Source organism: Triticum aestivum, chromosome 7A, assembly GCF_018294505.1.
Source record: "Triticum aestivum cultivar Chinese Spring chromosome 7A, IWGSC CS RefSeq v2.1, whole genome shotgun sequence".
In the NCBI taxonomy this organism is placed as follows: domain Eukaryota; kingdom Viridiplantae; phylum Streptophyta; class Magnoliopsida; order Poales; family Poaceae; genus Triticum; species Triticum aestivum.
In genome coordinates this window covers 86,852,747-86,875,172 of record NC_057812.1, presented here as the reverse complement: position 1 = coordinate 86,875,172, position 22,426 = coordinate 86,852,747, and the positions used below count along the sequence as shown (strand labels likewise).

The following is a 22,426-nucleotide window of genomic DNA, read 5'->3' as shown; positions in this document are numbered from 1 at the left end:
CGTCCAGAAGCCAAACCATCCTTACAATTTCAAACAATAAACATACATGAGTTCATCTCAAATATCGGAAAACACTCAACATCTAATATATATCTAAAAAAACTCAACATCTCACATATAGCTACAAAACTCAACATCTCATAATTATCTACAAAACTAGGCATCTCATATATATCTAAAAAAATAAACAATCTAGGTTTAACTAACAAGAATCATATACTACCGGATATGACTACACATCCTCCATCACAACACCGAAAGAGTTTCCACCTAACGAATGAACACCGGATATGAACACCGGATATGACTACACATCCTCCATCACAACAAGAATCATATACTACCGGATATGACTACCAATTCTTTTGGTTGCAATGAATGTGTGCTCATTCTGAAACACCGAAAGCCTGCCTTGACCACATTTGAACAATAGCATTGCTGCCTTGTCGGCTCTCTGCATACTTGTAAAACTAAATAAAATTTTGATAGTTGTTTTCAAAGTACTTGCCATTGATGAGAAAAGGATTCCACATTTGAAGGTCAGACCAGGAAATGGCTCCTGAGATGGATGACTTATCATCTCCAATTGCAATATTACATCAAAAAACTTAATCTGGAACACCGAACGATTTTACGGAGGAAAAGAAAGGGAACGGAGGAGTTTACGTACTAGGAAGGATTGGAGATCGAATCCAGGCCTCAAAACTTCAAATCTGAGAGGGGGTGTGGGGGGGATCTGAAGGGGGCGCCGCCGCCGCCGCTCTCTGTGACAACAGAGCAACTGGAAGAACTGCCTGGGAGGGTCTGGCCCGATGCGGGCTAAGTCAACGTGCAACGCCTAAGACACGGGCGCTACAATATACACAGTGCGGCGCCTAAGTCTTAGGCGCTGCAGTGCTGTCTGTGGGGCCGCAACTGGACCAGGGCTGCCACGCTGGCAGGATGTGCAACGCCTAAGTGATGGGCGCTGCACAGTAGGGTGCGGCGCCCAGCTGTCGGGCGCCACACGAAAGGGTCAGCAGTGTGAATTTTTTTTGAAAGCAGGTCAGTTTGTGAATTGATTTAGGCCTCAGGTCAAATATGTGAAATTTCCCGTCCTCTCCCGAAAAAAACGGATTGCGTATCTAGTAAAGTAGATATGCTTCCAACGTAAATGCGCCAGCAATTGTTAGGGGTTGCTCTTTTAATTAATTTCCTTAACTTGCGTGTGCGCGGTGAGAGCACCGGGGGCATTTTTTGGCTTCCAGAATATAACACGCTGGTAATTATGGTTAATACGAACACATGATCGACCGTGTGGTAAATTTAAATCGTTCTAATCCACACAGAAGACACCTAATGGATACCTGTACAAAGACGTGCAGCGTGCCGCGCGCCTGTCTCCTGCTCCGGAAAAGCACTGTACAAGCGTGGGCGTCCATCTGTGCTAGGACATGGACATGTCACAGTGCAGGTTCGCTACTCGAAAACTTTACATGCTTTGATGGCGTGCTAGGCGTGGGATGTGCTTGTACTCGCGGTGACAAGATGTTTTTAACAGACAAAGATGAAGAACACACGGGCAAGTAAATGCGTCTGTACTGCTAGGGCATGCCTATGGAGATGACGCCGATTTTCAGTTCTATATGAGCCTATGGAGACTAGCTCGCCAAGTTTCAAATTTTCACCATACCTCAGTTTTGGAGCGCTTGGATTTCGAAATTCGAACGTATGGACATGGAGGGAAAACGAAAATTTGGATGCTCTATAAATAGAGGTGGCGGGCTTCCTCCAAATCCAGTCTTGTAAGGATTTGATGGCCCCCACCAATAGTGTGGACGTGCATTCCGCGGTGACTACCTCCGATGGATCAACCCTGGCGCCCAGTTCGCTAGTTGTTAGTTCCTCTAATCTCTACTGTTAGCAAATATGCGATAGTGTTGTGAGTTAATTTTTGTGTTTTGCAACTTGCAGCAAGGTGGTGCATTGCATGTCGTCGCGGAGGGCAGCGTGTCACATGCATCGGCTTCTCTTTGCACCGCAGCGGACGAGGTTTGCGCTAGTATTAAAAAAATCATACATTAATTTCCTGTTGTTCGCTTAAATAATGCATTTCGTGACCTCAGGCCAGTGTGCTCGGGCAAGGACCAGTTGAGCGTGCCGTGATTGAGATGATTCACGTTGCAGAAAATGTAACAGACAACTTTAAATTTTCTGTCCATGATTACACTTTGAAGACGATCGATGCTTTGGTGTGTTAATTTGCTTTTTTCCAGATCTGTGTACTTCCACATATTCCATGCACGGGTGAGGAGACGGGAGAGTTTGATCCATTCCGAAGAGAAGATCCATCTGGCAATACTTCGGAGCTCGCGGATGGCGATAATGAATCCTGAACAGGGCCTGTTTACCAAGGTGACGAGGATGATGACACCGACAGCCCCCCAACAAATGGGTGAAGGTTTAGTTTAGCTGGTCCAATGAGTTGCGATGTGGCATGTAGTTGACAATCACCACGTTTTGTGAGAGTACACTCCATAACACGTGTGATGAATTATGTTAACAATTTTGTTTTACTAAGACAATCATTTGCTGGTGTGGCAACCCATTGCACCCTCGCCTGGTTTGTTGTGTGAACCCATGCATGAGTTGCATGTGTGGTCCCACTTGTCACTCGTGTGTGTGTGTGTGTGTGTGTGTGTGATGGGCCCACTACTCATAGGGTGTGCAAGTCTTGCATGCAAAGGCTCCCATGCAAAAAGGCACGCTGCTGTTAACCGATGTCTAAGTACATGATTAAGAAAAGTGTCATAACACGGTTAATAGGGTTCACCTACCACTGTTCCATTAGGACGCTTGCCGAAGGGATGGCGCATGTGTATAAATGCCCCGGTGCTGGACCAACTCATTATCCATCCCACCCCACACCTGCCACCTCCCTCCCTCGGAAGTGACGCCGCCCACAGCCGCACACACCACCATTGACGACCACTGCATTGACTGAAGGAAGAACAAGGTAATCTCTTTGCCCGCGGAGGAAATCTGGCCTGCTACTTGATCGTTTTTTCTTCGGTTTGCATTGCTGACTGCACTTTCTTTGCTGGTTCTTGATGAATCAGATCTAGTCGGCCAGTTAGCGGGGGTGATGGCGCGGGGTCGCCCACCAAAGGCGGCACCTCCGGCAGCAGCGGTCATGACCACCGCTGGTTCTTCGGCCGCGACGACCAAGCGTCCTCCTATAGTACAGACCTGCTTCACCTCCATTGCCTTGCAATCTCTTGCTGGTGAATGGAACCCTGAGGTTAGAAGTGTTTTAAAAGATGTAGGCATGGATGAGTTGTGCAAAATCAGAGTGCTAGGGAACACAAACATGATCTTTTCCATGTCTTTGATATCTAGAATCAACCCAGATAACATGATGATGGACATGGGTGATGGTGTATTCATAGAGATTAACAGTAGAGAGGTTGCTAGATGTTTTGGTCTTGCGCCGGGGGTAGGAAAATAGACATCGCTGGTGGCCGGTGCCTTGTAGATCGTGAGGACTTGCTTGGCAAAGTCCACGGCATACTTGGCACTGGTATGCCGAGGTCGAACAACATCCCGGTTCACAAAGTCAAGAAGATAGTTCAAGGGGCTCGCAAAGTTGCAATAGAGGGTGAGGAGCGCACCACGATGAGGGTGGCGGTCACACTGTTAGCCAGCTCTACTTTCCTTGTGCCTAGGGGTGCCATAGCAAATATCGCAAATGAACTACTTCCTGTTGTGGACGAGCCAGAGATGATAGCAGAGTTTGATTTCTGTGATTATGTGGTTGAGGGCCTGAGGGAAGCAGCAAGAAAGTTAAGGGATGAACTCAGCTGTGATCCTCCTTTGGTCAACCTTACTGGGTGCCTTATCATCCCACAGGTTAGTTCAGTAGCATTAGAACAAAATTATGCAAGCATGTGTATCATTTAATCTGTACTAATTTCTCTTGGCGTGTTAACTGCTAGATGATCTGGCTGGACTACCACTAGCACGGTCGTCAAGGCAGGCTACTGCTACCACTCCCTAGGCTTGTTGACTATTCTAACATGATGCTAAGGGGGCTGATCCGGAAGCATGCAATTGCTCAGGGGATAGAATGCGGTCTGGAGGTACATTTTGTCCTTGCTCGGATTTTTCCTGTCTTGTTTGCATGCAACAAAATATATCATTATTTGTGCTTGTTTCTCTGCCACTTTCAGCTTGGTGATATTCCTCGTTCTCCGCCAGCAAACATTATTCAGTGGTGTGGCAATGCTCCTAAGCACCATGGTGAGAGCAGTGGAGCTGGTGTGGCAGCTAGTGCCTCAAACCATGATCAAACGACTCCTGCTGCAGCCGGCGGCTTCTCTGATGAGGTGCACGAATGAACATTTCCTTGTGTTTTTTCTTTGAACAAGTGCTGTTCTCTGTTTTGTTCTGTTACATATCCTAAGATATGTATTTTATGATTTGCCGTATTGAACGTGCAGATGAAGAACAATACAACCGAAACCCGGAAAAAGGTTCTTGAATCATTCAAAGCTGCCATGGACTACCAGTACCAACGACGAGAAGCTGAATTTCTCAAGGTGTTTGACAGTGTCAGAGACAGTGTCATGGGTGAGATCAAGAAGAGAGCAGCAGAAAACAGGCGAAATGAGTTGGAGGGCACTCTGGATTTCTTCCTGGCACACGTGAAAAAGCATGCTTCCGTGACGCCTGTATTTTCTGTTAACACACCTGATGCGCCACGTAATGGAAAATCTGCAGGTACATATGTGATATTCTTCCCATTGGTTATATACAAGATTAAGTCATGTTTTGTTTGACACTGATTCTAGTTGTGTCTTTTGCAGTGGCACAAGACCTGGCTGCAAGTTCACAGCAAGCTGCTCAAGCAATGATGGTTGTGGTTGTGGAGAACAGGAACAATGAGGGAAGCCTTGCTACAACTGTTGGTCAAACAGATAAAGGGAATCTTCTGATCGTTGATGAAGGCACATCAACTAGACTGATTGCCATTGCAGGTAATTTGCCCGTGTCATCCTGTGGCATAACAACTATATGATTACTTATACACTTTTTGTTCAAGCAGCTGCTGCAGTTGGAGAAGCACATGTTGATAGTGAGCCAGAGGACAAACCAATGGTGGTGGTTGACCGCAAGGGGAAGGCAAAAGCAACTGGTGGTATAATTCCAAACTAGAACCCGCTATGGCATTGTTGTGATTACATGCTAGTTTCTGATCCATCTTCATTCTGCATGGCTGTCAGACATAGCTCCTAGGGCCACTCGTCAGAAAACCATGCACGAGATGCTCGCTCCTTCATCTCCATGCACCCTCACTGGGCCTGATATACCAAGTGGATTAGTTGACACGTCTATGTACTGTGGGATGACTGAAGGTATAGAAAACTGAATGAACTTCAAAACCTTTCCTAAGGTTGTTCAGTTTGTGGTGTTTAAGTTTTCGGTGTGATTGATGCAGATCATGTGATGCAACCGCTTATTGAAGAAGCTGGTGCTGCCGGCGAGGGTTCGCATGCCAGATACATTGTTAAGTGTTGGAAATATGCCCTAGAGGCAATAATAAAAGTATTATTATTATATTTCCTTGTTCATGATAATTGTCTTTTATTCATGCTATAATTGTATTATCCGGAAATCGTAATACACGTGTGAATACATAGACCTCAATATGTCCCTAGTGAGCCTCTAGTTGACTAGCTCGTTGTGATCAACAGATAGTCATGGTTTCCTGGCTATGGACATTGGATGTCGTTGATAACGGGATCACATCATTAGGAGAATGATGTCATGGACAAGACCCAATCCTAAGCATAGCACAAAGATCGTGTAGTTCGTTTGCTAGAGCTTTGCCAATGTCAAGTATCTCTTCCTTTGACCATGAGATCGTGTAACTCCTGGATACCGTAGGAGTGCCTTGGGTGTATCAAACGTCACAACGTAACTGGGTGACTATAAAGGTACACTACAGGTATCTCCGAAAGTATCTATTGTTTTATGCGGATCGAGACTGGGATTTGTCACTCCGTGTAAACGGAGAGGTATCTCTGGGCCCACTCGGTAGGACATCATCATATGCGCAATGTGACCAAGGAGTTGATCACGGGATGATGTGTTACGGAACGAGTAAAGTGACTTGCCGGTAACGAGATTGAACAAGGTATCGGTATACCGACGATCGAATCTCGGGCAAGTAACATACCGATAGACAAAGGGAATTGAATACGGGATCGATTGAGTCCTTGACATCGTGGTTCATCCGATGAGATCATCGTGGAACATGTGGGAGCCAACATGGGTATCCAGATCCCGCTGTTGGTTATTGACCGGAGAACGTCTCGGTCATGTCTGCATGTCTCCCGAACCCGTAGGGTCTACACACTTAAGGTTCGATGACGCTAGGGTTTTAAAGGAAGCTTGTATGTGGTTACCGAATGTTGTTTGGAGTCCCGGATGAGATCCCGGACGTCACGAGGAGCTCCGGAATGGTCCGGAGGTAAAGATTTATATATAGGAAGTCCTGTTTTGGCCATCGGGGCAAGTTTCGGGGTCATCGGTATTGTACCGGGACCACCGGAAGGGTCCCGGGGGCCCACCGGGTGGGGCCACCTGCCCCGGGGGGCCACATGGGCTGTAGGGGGTGTGCCTTGGCCTACATGGGCCAAGGGCACCAGCCCCAAGAGGCCCATGCGCCTAGGGAACCCTAGAGGGAAGAGTCCTCAAGGGGAAGGCACCTCCGAGGTGCCTTGGGGAGGATGGACTCCTCCCCCCCTCTTGGCCGCCGCACCAGATGCCATCTGGAGGCTGGCCGCCGCCCCTTGGGGTGGAAAACCCTAAAGGGGGCGCAGCCCCCTTCCCCCCTATATATATTGAGGCATGGGGCTGCCCATAACACATGATTTGATCTCTCGTTGGTGCAGCCCTGCCCCTCTCCCTCCTCCTCTTCTCCCATGGTGCTTGGCGAAGCCCTGCGGGATTGCCACGCTCCTCCACCACCACCACGCCGTTGTGCTGCTGTTGGATGGAGTCTTCCTCAACCTCTCCCTCTCTCCTTGCTGGATCAAGGCGTGGGAGACGTCACCGGGCTGTACGTGTGTTGAACGCGGAGGTGCCGTCCGTTCGGCACTTGATCATCGGTGATCTGAATCACGACGAGTACGACTCCATCAACCCCGTTCACTTGAACGCTTCCGCTTAGCGATCTACAAGGGTATGTAGATGCACCATCTTTCTACTCGTTGCTGGTCTCTCCATAGATAGATCTTGGTGATACGTAGGAAATTTTTGAATTTCTGCTACGTTCCCCAACAGTGGCATCATGAGCTAGGTCTATTGCGTAGATTCTTTGCACGAGTAGAACACAAAGTACTTGTGGGCGTTGATGTTGTTCAATATGCTTACCGTTACTAGTCCAATCTTGTTTCGACGGTATTGTGGGATGAAGCGGCCCGGACCGACCTTACACGTACTCTTACGTGAGACAGGTTCCACCGATTGACATGCACTTGGTGCATAAGGTGGCTAGCGGGTGCCAGTCTCTCCCACTTTAGTCGGAACGGATTCGATGAAAAGGGTCCTTATGAAGGGTAAATAGCAATTGGCATATCACGTTGTGGTTTTGCGTAGGTAAGAAACGTTCTTGCTAGAAACCCATAGCAGCCACGTAAAACATGCAAACAACAATTAGAGGACGTCTAACTTGTTTTTGCAGGGTATGCTTTGTGATGTGATATGGCCAACAAGAATGTGATGAATGATATGTGATGTATGAGATTGATCATGTTCTTGTAATAGGATTCACGACTTGCATGTCGATGAGTATGACAACCGGCAGGAGCCATAGGAATTGTCTTTATTTATTGTATGACCTGCGTGTCATTAAACAACGCCATGTAATTACTTTACTTTATTGCTAACCGGTAGCCATAGTAGTAGAAGTAATAAGTTGGTGAGACGACTTCATGAAGACACGATGATGGAGATCATGATGATGGAGATCATGGTGTCATGCCGGTGACGATGATGATCATGGAGCCCCGAAGATGAAGATCAAAAGGAGCAAAATGATATTGGCCATATCATGTCACTATTTGATTGCATGTGATGTTTATCATGTTTATGCATCTTGTTTACTTAGAACGACGGTAGTAAATAAGATGATCCCTTACAACAATTTCAAGAAGTGTTCTCCCCTAACTGTGCACCGTTGCTACAGTTCGTCGCTTCTAAGCACCACGTGATGATCGGGTGTGATGGATTCTTACGTTCACATACAACGGGTGTAAGACAGTTTTACACAGCGAAAACACTTAGGGTTAACTTGACGAGCCTAGCATGTGCAGACATGGCCTCGGAACACGGAGACCGAAAGGTCGAGCATGAGTCGTATGGAAGATACGATCAACATGAAGATGTTCACCGATGATGACTAGTCCGTCTCACGTGATGATCGGACACGGGCTAGTTGACTCGGATCATGTAATCACTTAGATGACTAGAGGGATGTCTATCTGAGTGGGAGTTCATAAGATGAGCTTAATTATCCTGAACATAGTCAAAAGACCTTTTGCAAATTATGTCGTAGCTCACGCTATAGTTCTACTGTTTTAGATATGTTCCTAGAGAAACTATAGTTGAAAGTTGATAGTAGCGATTATGCGATCAGTAGAAAGCTTATGTCCTTAATGCACCGCTCAATGTGCTGAACCCCAAACGTCGTTTGTGGATGTTTCGAACATCGAACATACACGTTTTGATAACTACGTGATAGTTCAGTTAAATGGTTTAAGTAGAGGCACCAAAGACGTTTTCGAAACGTCGCGGAACATATGAGATGTTTCGAGGGCTGAAATTGGGATTTCAGGCTCGTGCCCATGTCAAGAGGTATAAGACCTCCGATGATTTTCTTAGCCTGCAAACTAAGGGAGAAAAGCTCAATCGTTGAGCTTGTGCTCAGATTGTCTGAGTGCAACAATCACTTGAATCGAGTGGGAGTTGATCTTCCAAATGAGATAGTGATGTTTCTCCAAAGTCATTGCCACCAAGCTGCTAGAGCTTCGTGATGAACTATAACATATCAGGGATAGATATGATGATCCTTGAAATATTCATGATGTTTGACACCGCGAAAGTAGAAATCAAGAAGGAGCATCAATTGTTGATGGTTGGTGAAACCACTAGTTTCAAGAAGGGCAAGGGAACAAAGGGATACTTCATGAAACGGCAATTCAGCTGCTGCTCAAGTGAAGAAACCCAAGGTTGAACCCAAACCCGAGACTAAGTGCTTCTGTAATAAGGGGAACAACCGCTGGAGCAGCATTACCCTAGATACTTGGTAGATGAGAAGGCTAGCAAGGTCGATAGAAGTATATTGGATATACATTATGTTAATGTGTACTTTACTAGTACTCCTAGTAGCACCAGGGTATTGGATACCGGTTCGGTTGCTAAGTGTTAGTAACTCGAAATAAAAGCTACGGAATAAACGGAGACTAGCTAAAGGTGAGCTGACGATATATGTTGGAAGTGTTTCCAAGGTTGATATGATCAAGCATCGCACGCTCCCTCTACCACCGAGATTGGTGTTTGCGTTGAGCATAGACATGATTGGATTATGTCTATCGCAATACGGTTATTCATTTAAGGAGAATAATGGTTACTCTAATTTTTGAATAATACCTTCAATGGTCTTGCACCTAAAGGAATGGTTTATTGAATCTCGGTCGTAGTGATACACATTTTCATGCCAAAAGATATAAGATAGTAATGATAGTACCACTTACTTGTGGCACTGCCATGTAAGTCATAATGGTATAAAACGCATGAAGAAGCTCCATGTTGATGGATCTTTGGACTCACTCGTTTTTGAAAAGTTTGAGACATGCGAACCATGTCTATTGGTGTATATGCATGAAGAAACTCCATGCAAATGGACCGTTTGGACTCACTTGATTTTGAATCACTTGAGATATGCAAATCATACCACATGGGCAAGATGACTGAAAAGCCTCGTTTTCAGTAAGATGGAACAAGATAGCAACTTGTTGGAAGTAACACATTTTGATGTGTGCAGTCCAATGAGTGCTGAGGCATGCAGTGAATATCGTTATGTTCTTACTTCACAGATGATTCGAGTAGATGTTGAGAATATTTACTTGATGAAACACAAGTCTGAATTATTGAATGGTTCAAGTAATTTCAGAGTGAAGTAGAAGATCATTGTGACAAGAGGATAAAATGTCTATGATATGATCATAGAGATGAATATCTGAGTTACGAGTTTTGGCACACAATTAAGACATTGTGGAAATTGTTTCGCAATTAATACCGCCTGGAACACCATAATGTGATGGTGTGTCCGAACATCATAGTTGCACCCTATTGGATATGGTGCGTACCATGATGTCTCTTATCGAATTACCACTATCGTTCATGGGTTAGGCATTAGAGACAACCACATTCACTTTAAATAGGACACCACGTAATTCCGATGAGATGACACCGTATGAATTATGGTTTAGAGAAACCTAAGTTGTCGTTTCTTAAAGGTTTGGGGCTGCGACGCTTATATGAAAAAGTTTCAGGTTGATAAGCTCGAACCCAAAGCGGATAAAATGCATCTTCATAGGAAACCCAAAACAGTTGGGTATACCTCCTAATTCAGATCCGAAAGCAATATGGATTGTTTCTAGAATCGGGTCCTTTCTCGAGGAAAAGTTTCTCTCGAAAGAATTGAGTGGGAGGATGGTGGAGACTTAATGAGGTTATTGAACCGTCTCTTCAACTAGTGTGTGACAGGGCACAGGGAGTTGTTCCTGTGGCACCTACACCAATTGAAGTGGAAGCTTATGATATTGATCATGAAACTTCGGATCAAGTCACTCCCAAACCTCGTAGGATGACAAGGATGCGTACTACTTCAGAGTGGTACGTAATCCTGTCTTGAAGGTCATGTTGCTAGACAACAATGAACCTACGAGCTATGGAGAAGCGATGGTGGGCCCGGATTCCGATAAATGGCTTGAGGCCATAAAATCCGAGAGAGGATCCATGTATGAAAACAAAGTGTAGACTTTGGCAGAACGGCTCGATGGTCGTAAGGCTAATGAGTACAGATGGATTTCAAAAGGAAGACGGACAATGATGGTAAATGTCACCATTAAGAAAGCTCGACTTGTCGTTAAGATGTTTTCCGACAAGTTCAAGGAGTTGACTACGATGAGATTTTCTCACTCGTAGCGATGCTAAGAGTCTGTTGGAATTATATTAGCGATTACTGCATTATTTATGAAATCTTGCAGATAGGATGTCAAAACATTGTTTCCTCGACGATTTTAATGAGGAAAGGTTGTATGTGATACAACCGGAAGGTTTTGTCAATCCCGAAAGATGCTAATAAGTATGCAAAGCTCCAGCAATCCTTCTAAGGACTGGAGTGAGCATCTCGGAGTTGGAATGTATGCTTTGATGATGATCAAAAATTTTGGGTTTGTACAAAGTTTATGAGAAACTTGTATTTCCAAAGAAGTGAGTGGGAGCACTATAGAATTTCTGATGAGTATATGTTGTTGACATATTGTTGATCAGAAATGACGTAGAATTCTGGAAAGCATATAGGGTTATTTTGAAAGTGTTTTTCAATGGAAAACCTGGATTAAACTACTTGAACATTGAGCATCGAGATCTATAAGGATAGATCAAAATGCTTAATAATACTTTCAAATGAGCATATACCTTGACATGATCTTGAAGGTGTTCAAGATGGATCAGTCAAAGAAGAAGTTCTTGCCTGAGTTGTAAGGTACGAAGTTAAGACTTAAAGCTCGACCATGGCAGAATAGAGAGAAAGGACGAAGGTCGTCTCCTATGCTTAAGACATAGGCTCTACAGTATGCTATGCTGTGTACCGCACCTGAAGTGTGCCTTGCCATGAGTCAGTCAAGGGGTACAAGAGTGATCCAAGAATGGATCACAGGACAGCGGTCAAAGTTATCCTTAGTAACTAATGGACTAAGGAATTTTCTCGATTATGGAGGTGGTAAAAGAGTTCGTCGTAAAGGTTACGACGATGCAAGCTTGACACCTATCCGGATAGCTCTGAGTAGAGAGACCGGATACATATAATGGAGCAATAATTTAGAATATCTCCAAGTAGAACAGTTGTTTGGAATAGCTCCAAATAGAGCGTGGTAGCTGCATCTAGGAGATGACATAGAGATTTGTAAAACACACACGGATCTGAAAGGTTCAGACCCGTTGACTAAAACCTCTCTCACAAGCAACATGATCAAACATAAAACTCATTGAGTGTTAATCACATAGTGATGTGAACTAGACTACTGACTCTAGTAAACTCTTGGGTATTAGTCACATGGCGATGTGACCTGTGAGTGATAATCACATGGCGATGTGAACTAGATTATTGACTCTAGTGCAAGTGGGAGACTGTTGGAAATATGCCCTAGAGGCAATAATAAAAGTATTATTATTATATTTCCTTGTTCATGATAATTGTCTTTTATTCATGCTATAACTGTATTATCCGGAAATCGTAATACATGTGTGAATACATAGACCTCAATATGTCCCTAGTGAGCCTCTAGTTGACTAGCTCGTTGTGATCAACAGATAGTCATGGTTTCCTGGCTATGGACATTGGATGTCGTTGATAACGGGATCACATCATTAGGAGAATGATGTGATGGACAAGACCCAATCCTAAGCATAGCACAAAGATTGTGTAGTTCGTTTGCTAGAGCTTTGCCAATGTCAAGTATCTCTTCCTTTGACCATGAGATCGTGTAACTCCTGGATACCGTAGGAGTGCCTTGGGTGTATCAAACGTCACAACGTAACTGGGTGACTATAAAGGTGCACTACAGGTATCTCCGAAAGTATCTATTGTTTTATGCGGATCGAGACTGGGATTTGTCACTCCGTGTAAACGGAGAGGTATCTCTGGGCCCACTCGGTAGGACATCATCATATGCGCAATGTAACCAAGGAGTTGATCACGGGATGATGTGCTACGGAACGAGTAAAGTGACTTGCCGGTAACGAGATTGAACAAGGTATCGGTATACCGACGATCGAATCTCGGGCAAGTAACATACCGATAGACAAAGGGAATTGAATACGGGATCGATTGAGTCCTTGACATCGTGGTTCATCCGATGAGATCATCGTGGAACATGTGGGAGCCAACATGGGTATCCAGATCCCGCTGTTGGTTATTGACCGGAGAACGTCTCGGTCATGTCTGCATGTCTCCCGAACCCGTAGGGTCTACACACTTAAGGTTCGATGACGCTAGGGTTTTAAAGGAAGCTTGTATGTGGTTACCGAATGTTGTTCGGAGTCCCGTATGAGATCCCGAACGTCACGAGGAGCTCCGGAATGGTCCGGAGGTAAAGATTTATATATAGGAAGTCCTGTTTTCGCCATCGGGGCAAGTTTCGGTGTCATCGGTATTGTACCGGGACCACCGGAAGGGTCCCGGGGGCCCACCGGGTGGGGCCACCTGCCCCGGGGGGCCACATGGGCTGTAGGGGGTGCGCCTTGGCCTACATGGGCCAAGGGCACCAGCCCCAAGAGGCCCATGCGCCTAGGGAATCCTAGAGGGAAGAGTCCTCAAGGGGAAGGCACCTCCGAGGTGCCTTGGGGAGGATGGACTCCTCCCCCCCTCTTGGCCGCCGCACCAGATGCCATCTGGAGGCTGGCCGCCGCCCCTTGGGGTGGAAAACCCTAAAGGGGGCGCAGCCCCCCTTCCCCCTATATATATTGAGGCATGGGGCTGCCCATAACACATGATTTGATCTCTCGTTGGTGCAGTCCTGCCCCTCTCCCTCCTCCTCTTCTCCCATGGTGCTTGGCGAAGCCCTGCGGGATTGCCACGCTCCTCCACCACCACCACGCCGTTGTGCTGCTGTTGGATGGAGTCTTCCTCAACCTCTCCCTCTCTCCTTGCTGGATCAAGGCGTGGGAGACGTCACCGGGCTGTACGTGTGTTGAACGCGGAGGTGCCGTCCGTTCGGCACTTGATCATCGGTGATCTGAATCACGACGAGTACGAGTCCATCAACCCCGTTCACTTGAACGCTTCCGCTTAGCGATCTACAAGGGTATGTAGATGCACCATCTTTCTACTCGTTGCTGGTCTCTCCATAGATAGATCTTGGTGATACGTAGGAAATTTTTTGAATTTCTGCTACGTTCCCCAACATTAAGTACACTCCGAACCGCAACAAAAGGCTTACTCTCCCTGGGGTTGAGGAAAGCCCTGATCCGACTCCTAATCCACTTGGTATGTTTTATTTGAAGATCGCCCATACTGAATTTTTGTTGCTTCAGATTCATTGGCAGGACACATTGATGCGGCTGTTTATTCTTGTGCTCAGCTGTAGTTCATCCAGATGCATACCTGAGTCTAGAACTAGACTATGGTTACTCCCCTTTCGAGCTTGAGCTAAAGCAGTTTCAGTACCCTGATCATGTTTGCCTTGGGTTCTACGACAATGTGGAGTATCTCTGTTGCATTACTTCTCTTGGATGGTGAGAGTGATTGCATTTGTTTGCTACAATTATTCTTGTGTCTGCTTACCATGGGCCTAACAAAAATTTTGTTTGTTTTGATAGTGTTTGGTATGACAGCTCACACCCCCCACATTTGAAACTTGATGGCAACAAGATAAACTACCAGTTCAGTCTCAAAGGGGAGATGCACTACAATGGGATGGATGCTTGGGTACGTGGACTCAATGAGAGAGAGATTAAGATGATGGAGATGGTTGGATTACCAGTTTGGAGGGGTTTTGTATCTCCTGATGTGCCGGTGAGTTAAAAATTGTAACGCTAATATGTGGCCCATAAGTATATGTTGTGTAAGATGCTTACATAAACTGATTGGTTGATGCAGTTGCACTTTGAGAACATCTTGGACCCGGAGGGGGCTGTTGTGCTGCGGATGTTGCTTTCTTCTGGGAGCATTGGATATCAGTTGAGACTTTGTCGCATGGTACGTGGCAGCTTGCTTCCCTTAAGTAGCCGTGGTCGTTGTTGTTCCAAACTTATATCTTTCATGCTGATGCAGATAATGATGCCTATCTCAATGATGAGAGACTGGTGCTTGTACGTGTTTGACATGCATATGAAGAAACTGAATGTCCTCGACCCAGTTTTCACGCAGATGGGTTCGGATGCGTATAGAGCTAAGCACGGGAAGACAATCATGTTGATGCTTAATGGTATGAAGTGCGCAGGTGCGCTGTTAGACAATGGATGGCAGATGGACATATCACAGTGGACCGTGAGGTACAACATGAACATGCATGTTGCATGTGGAAGGTGCGATGATTGTGCATTGTACATCAAGTATTTGCAAAAACTATATTACTTCTCTAACGGACATGCTTGTCATTGCAGTGGTTAGTCTCCTGGCTACATAGCTTACTACGCAGAGAACTTCAATGCCAATCGCCTGGAGGTCGACGTACCGCATGCAAGAGAGCTATTATTTAAGCTAACGATGGTTTCCCGGTGAAGTTCCTATTTATTCTACAAGCATTGACATGATGTTTTGATCTTTGCACCAGGTTGGTCTGCCGGTTAGAAGGAAGAGGATGTCGTACGAGACGATGGCGGCAAAGGGAAATGCTGCACCACGCCCAGGAATCATGGAGCAGGTGGCTGATCCAGAGTAGAATACAACGCCTTGGAGGTGCACACGTAGTTCTCTAGGTTGTTGACGTAGTTCGCGGAGCCTACTTTGGCATTATTTCGCGGGGACGTGGGCAATGCTCGTGCATGTCTTTTGGTTAGGGCGTAACAGTAATGGACCATGGTTAGTTCGAAGAAACACAATTGGTGAAACTGGTGTATGCTATTAATGCAGTGCCATCCATCGTGTGTTCGATGTGATGGCTCCTTTTGTCCAACATCTCTTTGCTTTTTGAACTTGAAAGTAACTGTTGGTGCAACGGTACACTCCCTCATTGATGCGCCCTGGGTTGAAAAATGTATAAGAAGGGGGAGAAGGGTAGAAGGGTGGGTGGTGTTGGCAACCAGCAAGCTCTAGACATACAAGCAATGTCGACCTCCTCTGCTTCCTCTTCCTCCAGGGCTCGTAGAGGGTTTTCTAGACCAGTGAGGTCTCCCATTAGGTACATAGAGGGGCCGCTGGACTACGAGCCATTCACACCATGTGATTGTCGTGAGAAGCCTGATACGTCTCCAACGTATCTATAATTTTTTATTGCTCTATGCTATATTATCTACTGTTTTGGGCATTATTGGGCTTTGTTATCCACTTTTATATTACTTTTGGGACTAACCTATTAACCGGAGGCCCAGCCCAGATTTGCTGTTTTATACCTATTTCAGTGTTTTGAAGAAAAGGAATATCAGACGGAGTCGAAACGGAACGAAATCAACTGGAGAAGTTATTTTTGAAAGGAAACACACCTGATGGACTTGGACCCCACGTCAAGGAAGGAATGAGGTGCTCACGAGGGTGGGGGCGCCCCCCTGTCTCGTGGGGCCCTCGTGGCTCCCCTAACGTGCCTCCTGCACCCATATATACCTACGTGACTTAAAACTTCCAAAACGCAAGATAGATCGGGAGTTCCGCCGCCAGAAGCCTCCGTAGCCACCAAAAGTCAATCGGGACCCTGTTCCGGCACCTTGTCGGAGGGGGGAACCCTCACCGGTGGCCATCTTCATCATCCCGGTGCCCTACATGACGAGGAGGGAGTAGTTCTCCCTCGGGGCTGAGGGTATGTACCAGTAGCTATGTGTTTGATCTCTCTCTCTCTCTCGTGTTCTTGATTTGGCACGATCTTGATGTATCGCGAGCTTTGCTATTATAGTTGGATCTTATGTTTCTCCTCCCCCTCTTCTCTCTTGTAGTGAATTGAGTTTCCCCTTTGAAGTAATCTTATCGGATTGAGTCTTTAAAGATTTGAGAACACTTGATGTATGTCTTGCCGTGGATATCTGTGGTGACAATGGGATACCACGTGCCACTTGATGTATGTTAAGGTGTCCAACTTGCGGGTTCCGCCCATGAACCTATGCATAGGGGTTGGCACACGTTTTCGTCGTGATTCTCCGGTAGAAACTTTGGGGCACTCTATGAGATTCTATGTGTTGGTTGAATAGATGAATCTGAGATTATGTGATGCATATCGTATAATCATACCCACGGATACTTGAGGTGACATTGGAGTATGTAGGTGACATTAGGGTTTTGGTTAATTTGTGTCTTAAGGTGTTATTCTAGTACGAACTCTAGGGCTGTTTGTGACACTTATAGGAATAGCCCACCGGATTGATTGGAAAGAATAACTTTGAGGTGGTTTCGTACCCTACCATAATCTCTTCGTTCGTTCTCCGCTATTAGTGACTTTGGAGTGACTCTTTGTTGCATGTTGAGGGATAGTTATGTGATTCAATTATGTTAGTATTGTTGAGGGAACTTACTAGCGAAAGTATGAACCCTAGGCCTTGTTTCAACACATTGCAATACCGTTTACTCTCACTTTATCACTTGCTACCTTACTGTTTTTATTATTTCAGATTACAAAAACTATTATCTACTATCCATATTGCACTTGTATCACCATCTCTTCGCCGAACTAATGTACCTACACAATTTACCATTGTATTCGGTATGTTGGGGACACAACAGACTCTTTGTTATTTGGTTGCAGGGTTGCTTGAGAGAGACCATCTTTATCCTACATCTTCTACGGATTGATAAACCTTAGGTCATCCACTTGAGGGAAATTTGCTACTGTTCTACAAACCTCTGCACTTGGAGGCCCAACAACGTCTACAAAAAAAAGGTTGTGTAGTAGACATCAAAGCCAAAAGCAGCCATGTGGATCTCATGGAGTGACGAGAACCCAGGTAGAAGATACAAGACATGTTACCACTGGAGGGTAAGTGCAATTTGAAGTACGATGTTGTCGCTTCCTGCCTCTTGTTAGTTGCTTCTGAAATAATCATTGTTCTAACTCTTCCTCCGTGATCTTTCACTTGGTTAGAGGGGAGGTTGTGAGTTCTACGAGTGGCACGACAATCCGATCACAGATCCTTTCCTCAAACAGCTGGTTATCGATCTTAGGGACAAAGTGTGGTTACTTGAGAGGAGGAACGCTGCTCTGCAAGATGCTACGAGGGCAGCAGAAACTGAAGCGGCAAATCTATCTCGGCAACTTTCAGAAGCTATGGAGTCGGCCATGGACAGCCGTGCTAAGATGATGGTGGCTGGTGTGGCTCGTGGTGATGTTGCTAGCCAGTCTGGTGACAATGCCTGCGTTTTGGGCAAGAACTACGTTAAGAATTCTGTGTGGGTGTTTGCCATAGCTCTTGCAATCTACATGCTGATCATTGTTTGGTAAAATAGTCTAGGCTAGCATAAATGTATCCTTTAGTAATGCATGAGTTATTGTTAGTTTGTGCCTGTATGCATCTGTAGGAGCTGTGTACTGTATCCAATTGTATTAGTCACCACATTATTGTGTACCAGAACCGGTTATCGCTATCAATCCTGATGCTTCAGATCATGAAAGATAGTTGTTGTTCTCAAAAAACAGGTTTGAAAAGTGTCGGCGGGGGAAAGGAGAACAAAAAGGCTTGTTCGGATCATCCAACGAACTGATGACCGGGCACATCATAGTGAAAATGGACTAGCATGGAAATAATTGGGAAGAACCAAATTGATAAAAAGTGTGTTACATAATATTTGTTTGCAGCAGCAGTGCACCTAGCAAAACATCAACTGCTAGTGTTTGCATGAGCAAAACAGTGTCCTTAAAAACATTTAGTCTTGCATGAAAAATGTCCATATCTGAGGGTTCATCCATCTAGCGTCTAAAGCCAATTAGCATCAACATACCAATATCAAAGCGCTACAGCGCTACGAATGACCCCTTAATAGCTTCAAGTGCATCGGAAGGTACTGGAGATTCATTGCCTTGCAAGCGCATAACCTCATAGAGCATCAGGTTCATGTGAATCTCCAGGTTCGCCTGTTATGCATCCGTAATAACAATTAATACGACGTGGATAAGATGCAAAGAGTTTTGTTGCTAAAACACTAAAGATAGCTTACTTTAGTTAGTGGGATCTGGAGTTTGTCACCATCATAATTCCTGGCGAAGAACGAAGCACACACGCCATAGTCTTCCCTGTGGGAAAGTTTGTTTGCCATCACATAATTTAATTTGGGTGAGCAGCTAACAATGATGCAAAGTGGTCTTCAGAACTTACGTTTCAATGTTCTGTAACATGATCATAGGAAATGCACGGGTCCATTCTCCGGAACTGCAGTGCCAAGAATCATATAAGGATTGGATGCATCTGAAGAGTGCAGTGTGAAGCAGGTCGGACACATATGTGTGCATGTTGATCCTTCGATTGCTAAACCCAAATGGGCCGACAGCCGGGTCTAGCACTAAAATCCTTCGCCTGGCCATGTCGAATGCGTAGACGGCCCATCCGTCCGGTAGGAGTGCAGGTATATGCCACTGCCACAGAAAACAGATAGTAAGAAGTCATCAATGAGTTATGTTGAAATATAGTTTAGTTTAGATATTTATTTTTTTGGGTTCACCATCCGACTAGAGGCTGGGCTGAAAATCTCGTTTTCTTCTGTAAATGTTGCACGGATCGACTGGATGGTCAATGGATCGGCATTGGATAAAACTGCGGTATGCAAAACACAAGAAACAGACTTAAAAAACAAAAAAGATATAATGCCGAAAGAAACTATGTATTATGACTGATTTATTGGCAGGAGCTCACGGCAAAATCAGGCTCGAAAAACTTCCTCCAAAACATAGTCAAAGTGTCCTTCGAATAGGTCTTGTCTAGCTGTGAAAGCCTCCTAAAAATAACATCACACATCTCATGACTAAGCTGTTATTTTCCTGATAGTTGTTGTTGGATTTCAATGCCGTCGAGCAGTATGCGTCTTGGTTTTGGATGCATAATCCATTTCCTGAACGCATATATGGTGTGAGGAAAAGCTGTGCAATATACTAAATTGAAAATGTTGAGTGGATCTTTATGAAAATACCTTTCAAGGACGAACGTGGATGACACAGCCAACCAATCTTTTATGGCTCTAAGGACTGGGACTGCGGGCGGCAGCGAAACTGAACCAGTTGACCATGGGTCGCAGGCGATGTTGCATTTTGTTATCCGAATTTTGGCTGGCACGGTGTCGTTTGTAGATCCGGATGTAACATATCCAGAGCTCGGACGTTACTCGACATAGTACGTGACTATGCTAGCAGTCAGGTCATCAAAGAATGAATAAATCGTACTGGCAACCTCTTGGCGAGTGTCTTGCTTCGCAGACAGAGATGAGTTGTTGACAGTATCTACTGCTGAATGGGCAACTGCTTGGAGTGGGTCGTCAAGCCGAAGACACACCTTCTTTGATGATTCCGTCTGGATGGCCGGGCTGAACACAACTCCCCTCTTCCTTGCAATGGAACTATTGGCCGACGAGCTACCTGCGTCAGAAATGATTCTTAAAACCGTTACTTTTAAAGGGTGTCAGTTGAACTAGGCATTGTATGTAAACTAAATGCATTTTTTCGAAACAAACCGTCGTTTTCGAGTTGTCCAGCCATCCGGGGAGAAACCTTGTCAGAAACAGGGATAACAAACGAATTGTCTATTTTTTCTTGCATAGGGATGTTGGCCAAGTTGGTGCAATTGTTTTGATTTTCACTCTTCAGGATGCATTGTTTATGTCCGTTGGCCTTGCAACAAGAACAATTCTCAGCGATGCAGTTGATGAGCTTGTCTGCAAATGTGAACATTGATGACTGGAAAGACTGCCTCATCTCTGAAATGTTTGCCAGTCCTCGAGCATTGTGCTCACGGAGAAGTATCCCGAGCTTCTCACCAGACTGTTCACAAAAATGCAGCGTCGTGATTAGTGTATACGGTAAATGATTCAACATGCTTGACAAAAATCAAGATCGATGTGTGTACTTACTATTGTTGGATAGTTTGTACGTATGTGGTTTGAAAAATCTTGTGGACCAATTTTATTGTAAGTAGCTCTTAAAATAGGCACCGATGGTATCTGGACTCGTTTCATCGTATTAGACTGCCTCGGAATGTTTTCATTTGCGAGCTCGGTTGATGCACATACAATACCTTTGCTGACGTTTTGTTCAGCCTTGACCTGGTCAACATAAATAAAAAACAATTACGGCTTGCTCACAAAAAATGAGTATGTCTTCCGATCATGTATTTTTCGTGGACTAACCGATGCCCCGTGAAATGATATTTCCACCCATGTTTACGGATGTGATATCAATCATCTTCTTCATCGACTCGTGCTCAAAAAGCGCTATCCTTGGGTAGATTCCGCGTGGTTTGTTCAGCTGGCCAAGCTCGAGGCTGTCAAGCACAAACACCTGAAAACATATGCATCTAGCATTGTTAGATTGGGCAAAAAAATTAAAAACCAGCTTAATGACAGAGGCTTCGCTGTGCGCTAGATTTGTACCCGTAGGAACAGATGGCATTTAATGACATCTGAGTTGAATTTCCTTACAGCATTGAACAGATGTTTCAAAATGTAGCCACACCAGTTTCATCTTCGGATTCTGCCAACATCACTCAAGGCAGCCCAGAAATCTATTGTTACGGTAATCATGTTTGGCTGATGGAGCAAGAACATGGCCAATTACAAAGATGACAAATGCAATTTTGAAACAATCCATGTCAATTTTTCTAGAGTTGGCGGTGATGTCCCGCATTAGGTATGCCTCTGCTGCCTTCAAGCTGTGTGTACCTTTGTCATTGATGCTAGCTGCGAAACGTGTATACTCAATGCAAGCTTCAGACGGTTCGACACCTTCTGGACCAATTGCTAGCTCACCGCGTGGTATTGCAAAAACAGAGTGAACCGACTCGTCTGTAAGCTCAAGCATGCCCTGGCCTTCTAGGTTGACCACGCTGTTGTCAACATCTACTCTATCCATGAGGTAAGCGCTGTACTTAAGATTTATCTTTTGCCATGACTTGATCTGAAGCAACCCGTCGAATCCTATTTCTCTGACTAGTTGTTTCTTGAAATCTGAAAACTTGCAAATAACATACATGTCTGCGGCTGTGGCATCTGCTGTCTGCTTCTTTGGTCTCTATGCAAGTACCTCCTCTGTCAAAAATTACAGGACGTCTACCAAAACCGTCTTATAGTTTGGGATTTGAGGTAGTATTTTCAAAGAAAAAACTTTCCCAGAGCCTCCTTCTCCTTGTGACTGCAGTAATTAAGGGCACGCTTGCCCTATATCAAATGCTCCGTCCCATCACAAATATGCAAAGATGTTTTGGATATTTTAATATGGACTACATACGGACTAAAATTAGTGAATAACATGGTAAA

General features: G+C 45.0%; 1 protein-coding gene and 1 long non-coding RNA gene across 3 annotated transcripts; one reads left to right on the top strand and one right to left on the bottom strand.

Annotated features, from left to right (window-relative positions):
- The first annotated feature begins 2,866 nt into the window (after window positions 1–2,866).
- Window positions 2,867–15,940, top strand: LOC123150722 (uncharacterized). Of its 2 annotated transcripts, XM_044570556.1 has the most exons (16): window positions 2,867–2,995; window positions 3,099–3,280; window positions 3,379–3,888; window positions 3,975–4,118; window positions 4,209–4,364; window positions 4,479–4,758; window positions 4,845–5,015; window positions 5,084–5,176; window positions 5,262–5,393; window positions 5,477–5,549; window positions 14,241–14,317; window positions 14,412–14,565; window positions 14,650–14,845; window positions 14,930–15,028; window positions 15,104–15,357; window positions 15,436–15,940. In XM_044570556.1, the coding sequence occupies exons 4-16, from the start codon at window positions 4,056–4,058 to the stop codon at window positions 15,440–15,442; spliced, it is 1,755 nt and encodes a 584-aa protein (XP_044426491.1). In that variant the 5' UTR covers window positions 2,867–2,995; window positions 3,099–3,280; window positions 3,379–3,888; window positions 3,975–4,055; the 3' UTR covers window positions 15,443–15,940. The 2 variants fall into 2 exon arrangements, with proteins under 2 accessions (XP_044426491.1, XP_044426490.1); XM_044570555.1 differs by having other exon boundaries at window positions 3,099–3,888.
- Window positions 15,941–18,705: 2,765 nt separating this feature from the next.
- LOC123150449 (uncharacterized) lies at window positions 18,706–22,133 on the bottom strand. The gene is made up of 10 exons (XR_006475105.1): window positions 21,545–22,133; window positions 21,302–21,452; window positions 21,026–21,217; window positions 20,630–20,936; window positions 20,093–20,534; window positions 19,819–20,014; window positions 19,628–19,719; window positions 19,285–19,541; window positions 19,127–19,202; window positions 18,706–19,043 (listed from the first exon to the last, which is right to left on the bottom strand). It is a non-coding gene; the product is annotated as an uncharacterized lncRNA (long non-coding RNA).
- Window positions 22,134–22,426: the final 293 nt, after the last annotated feature.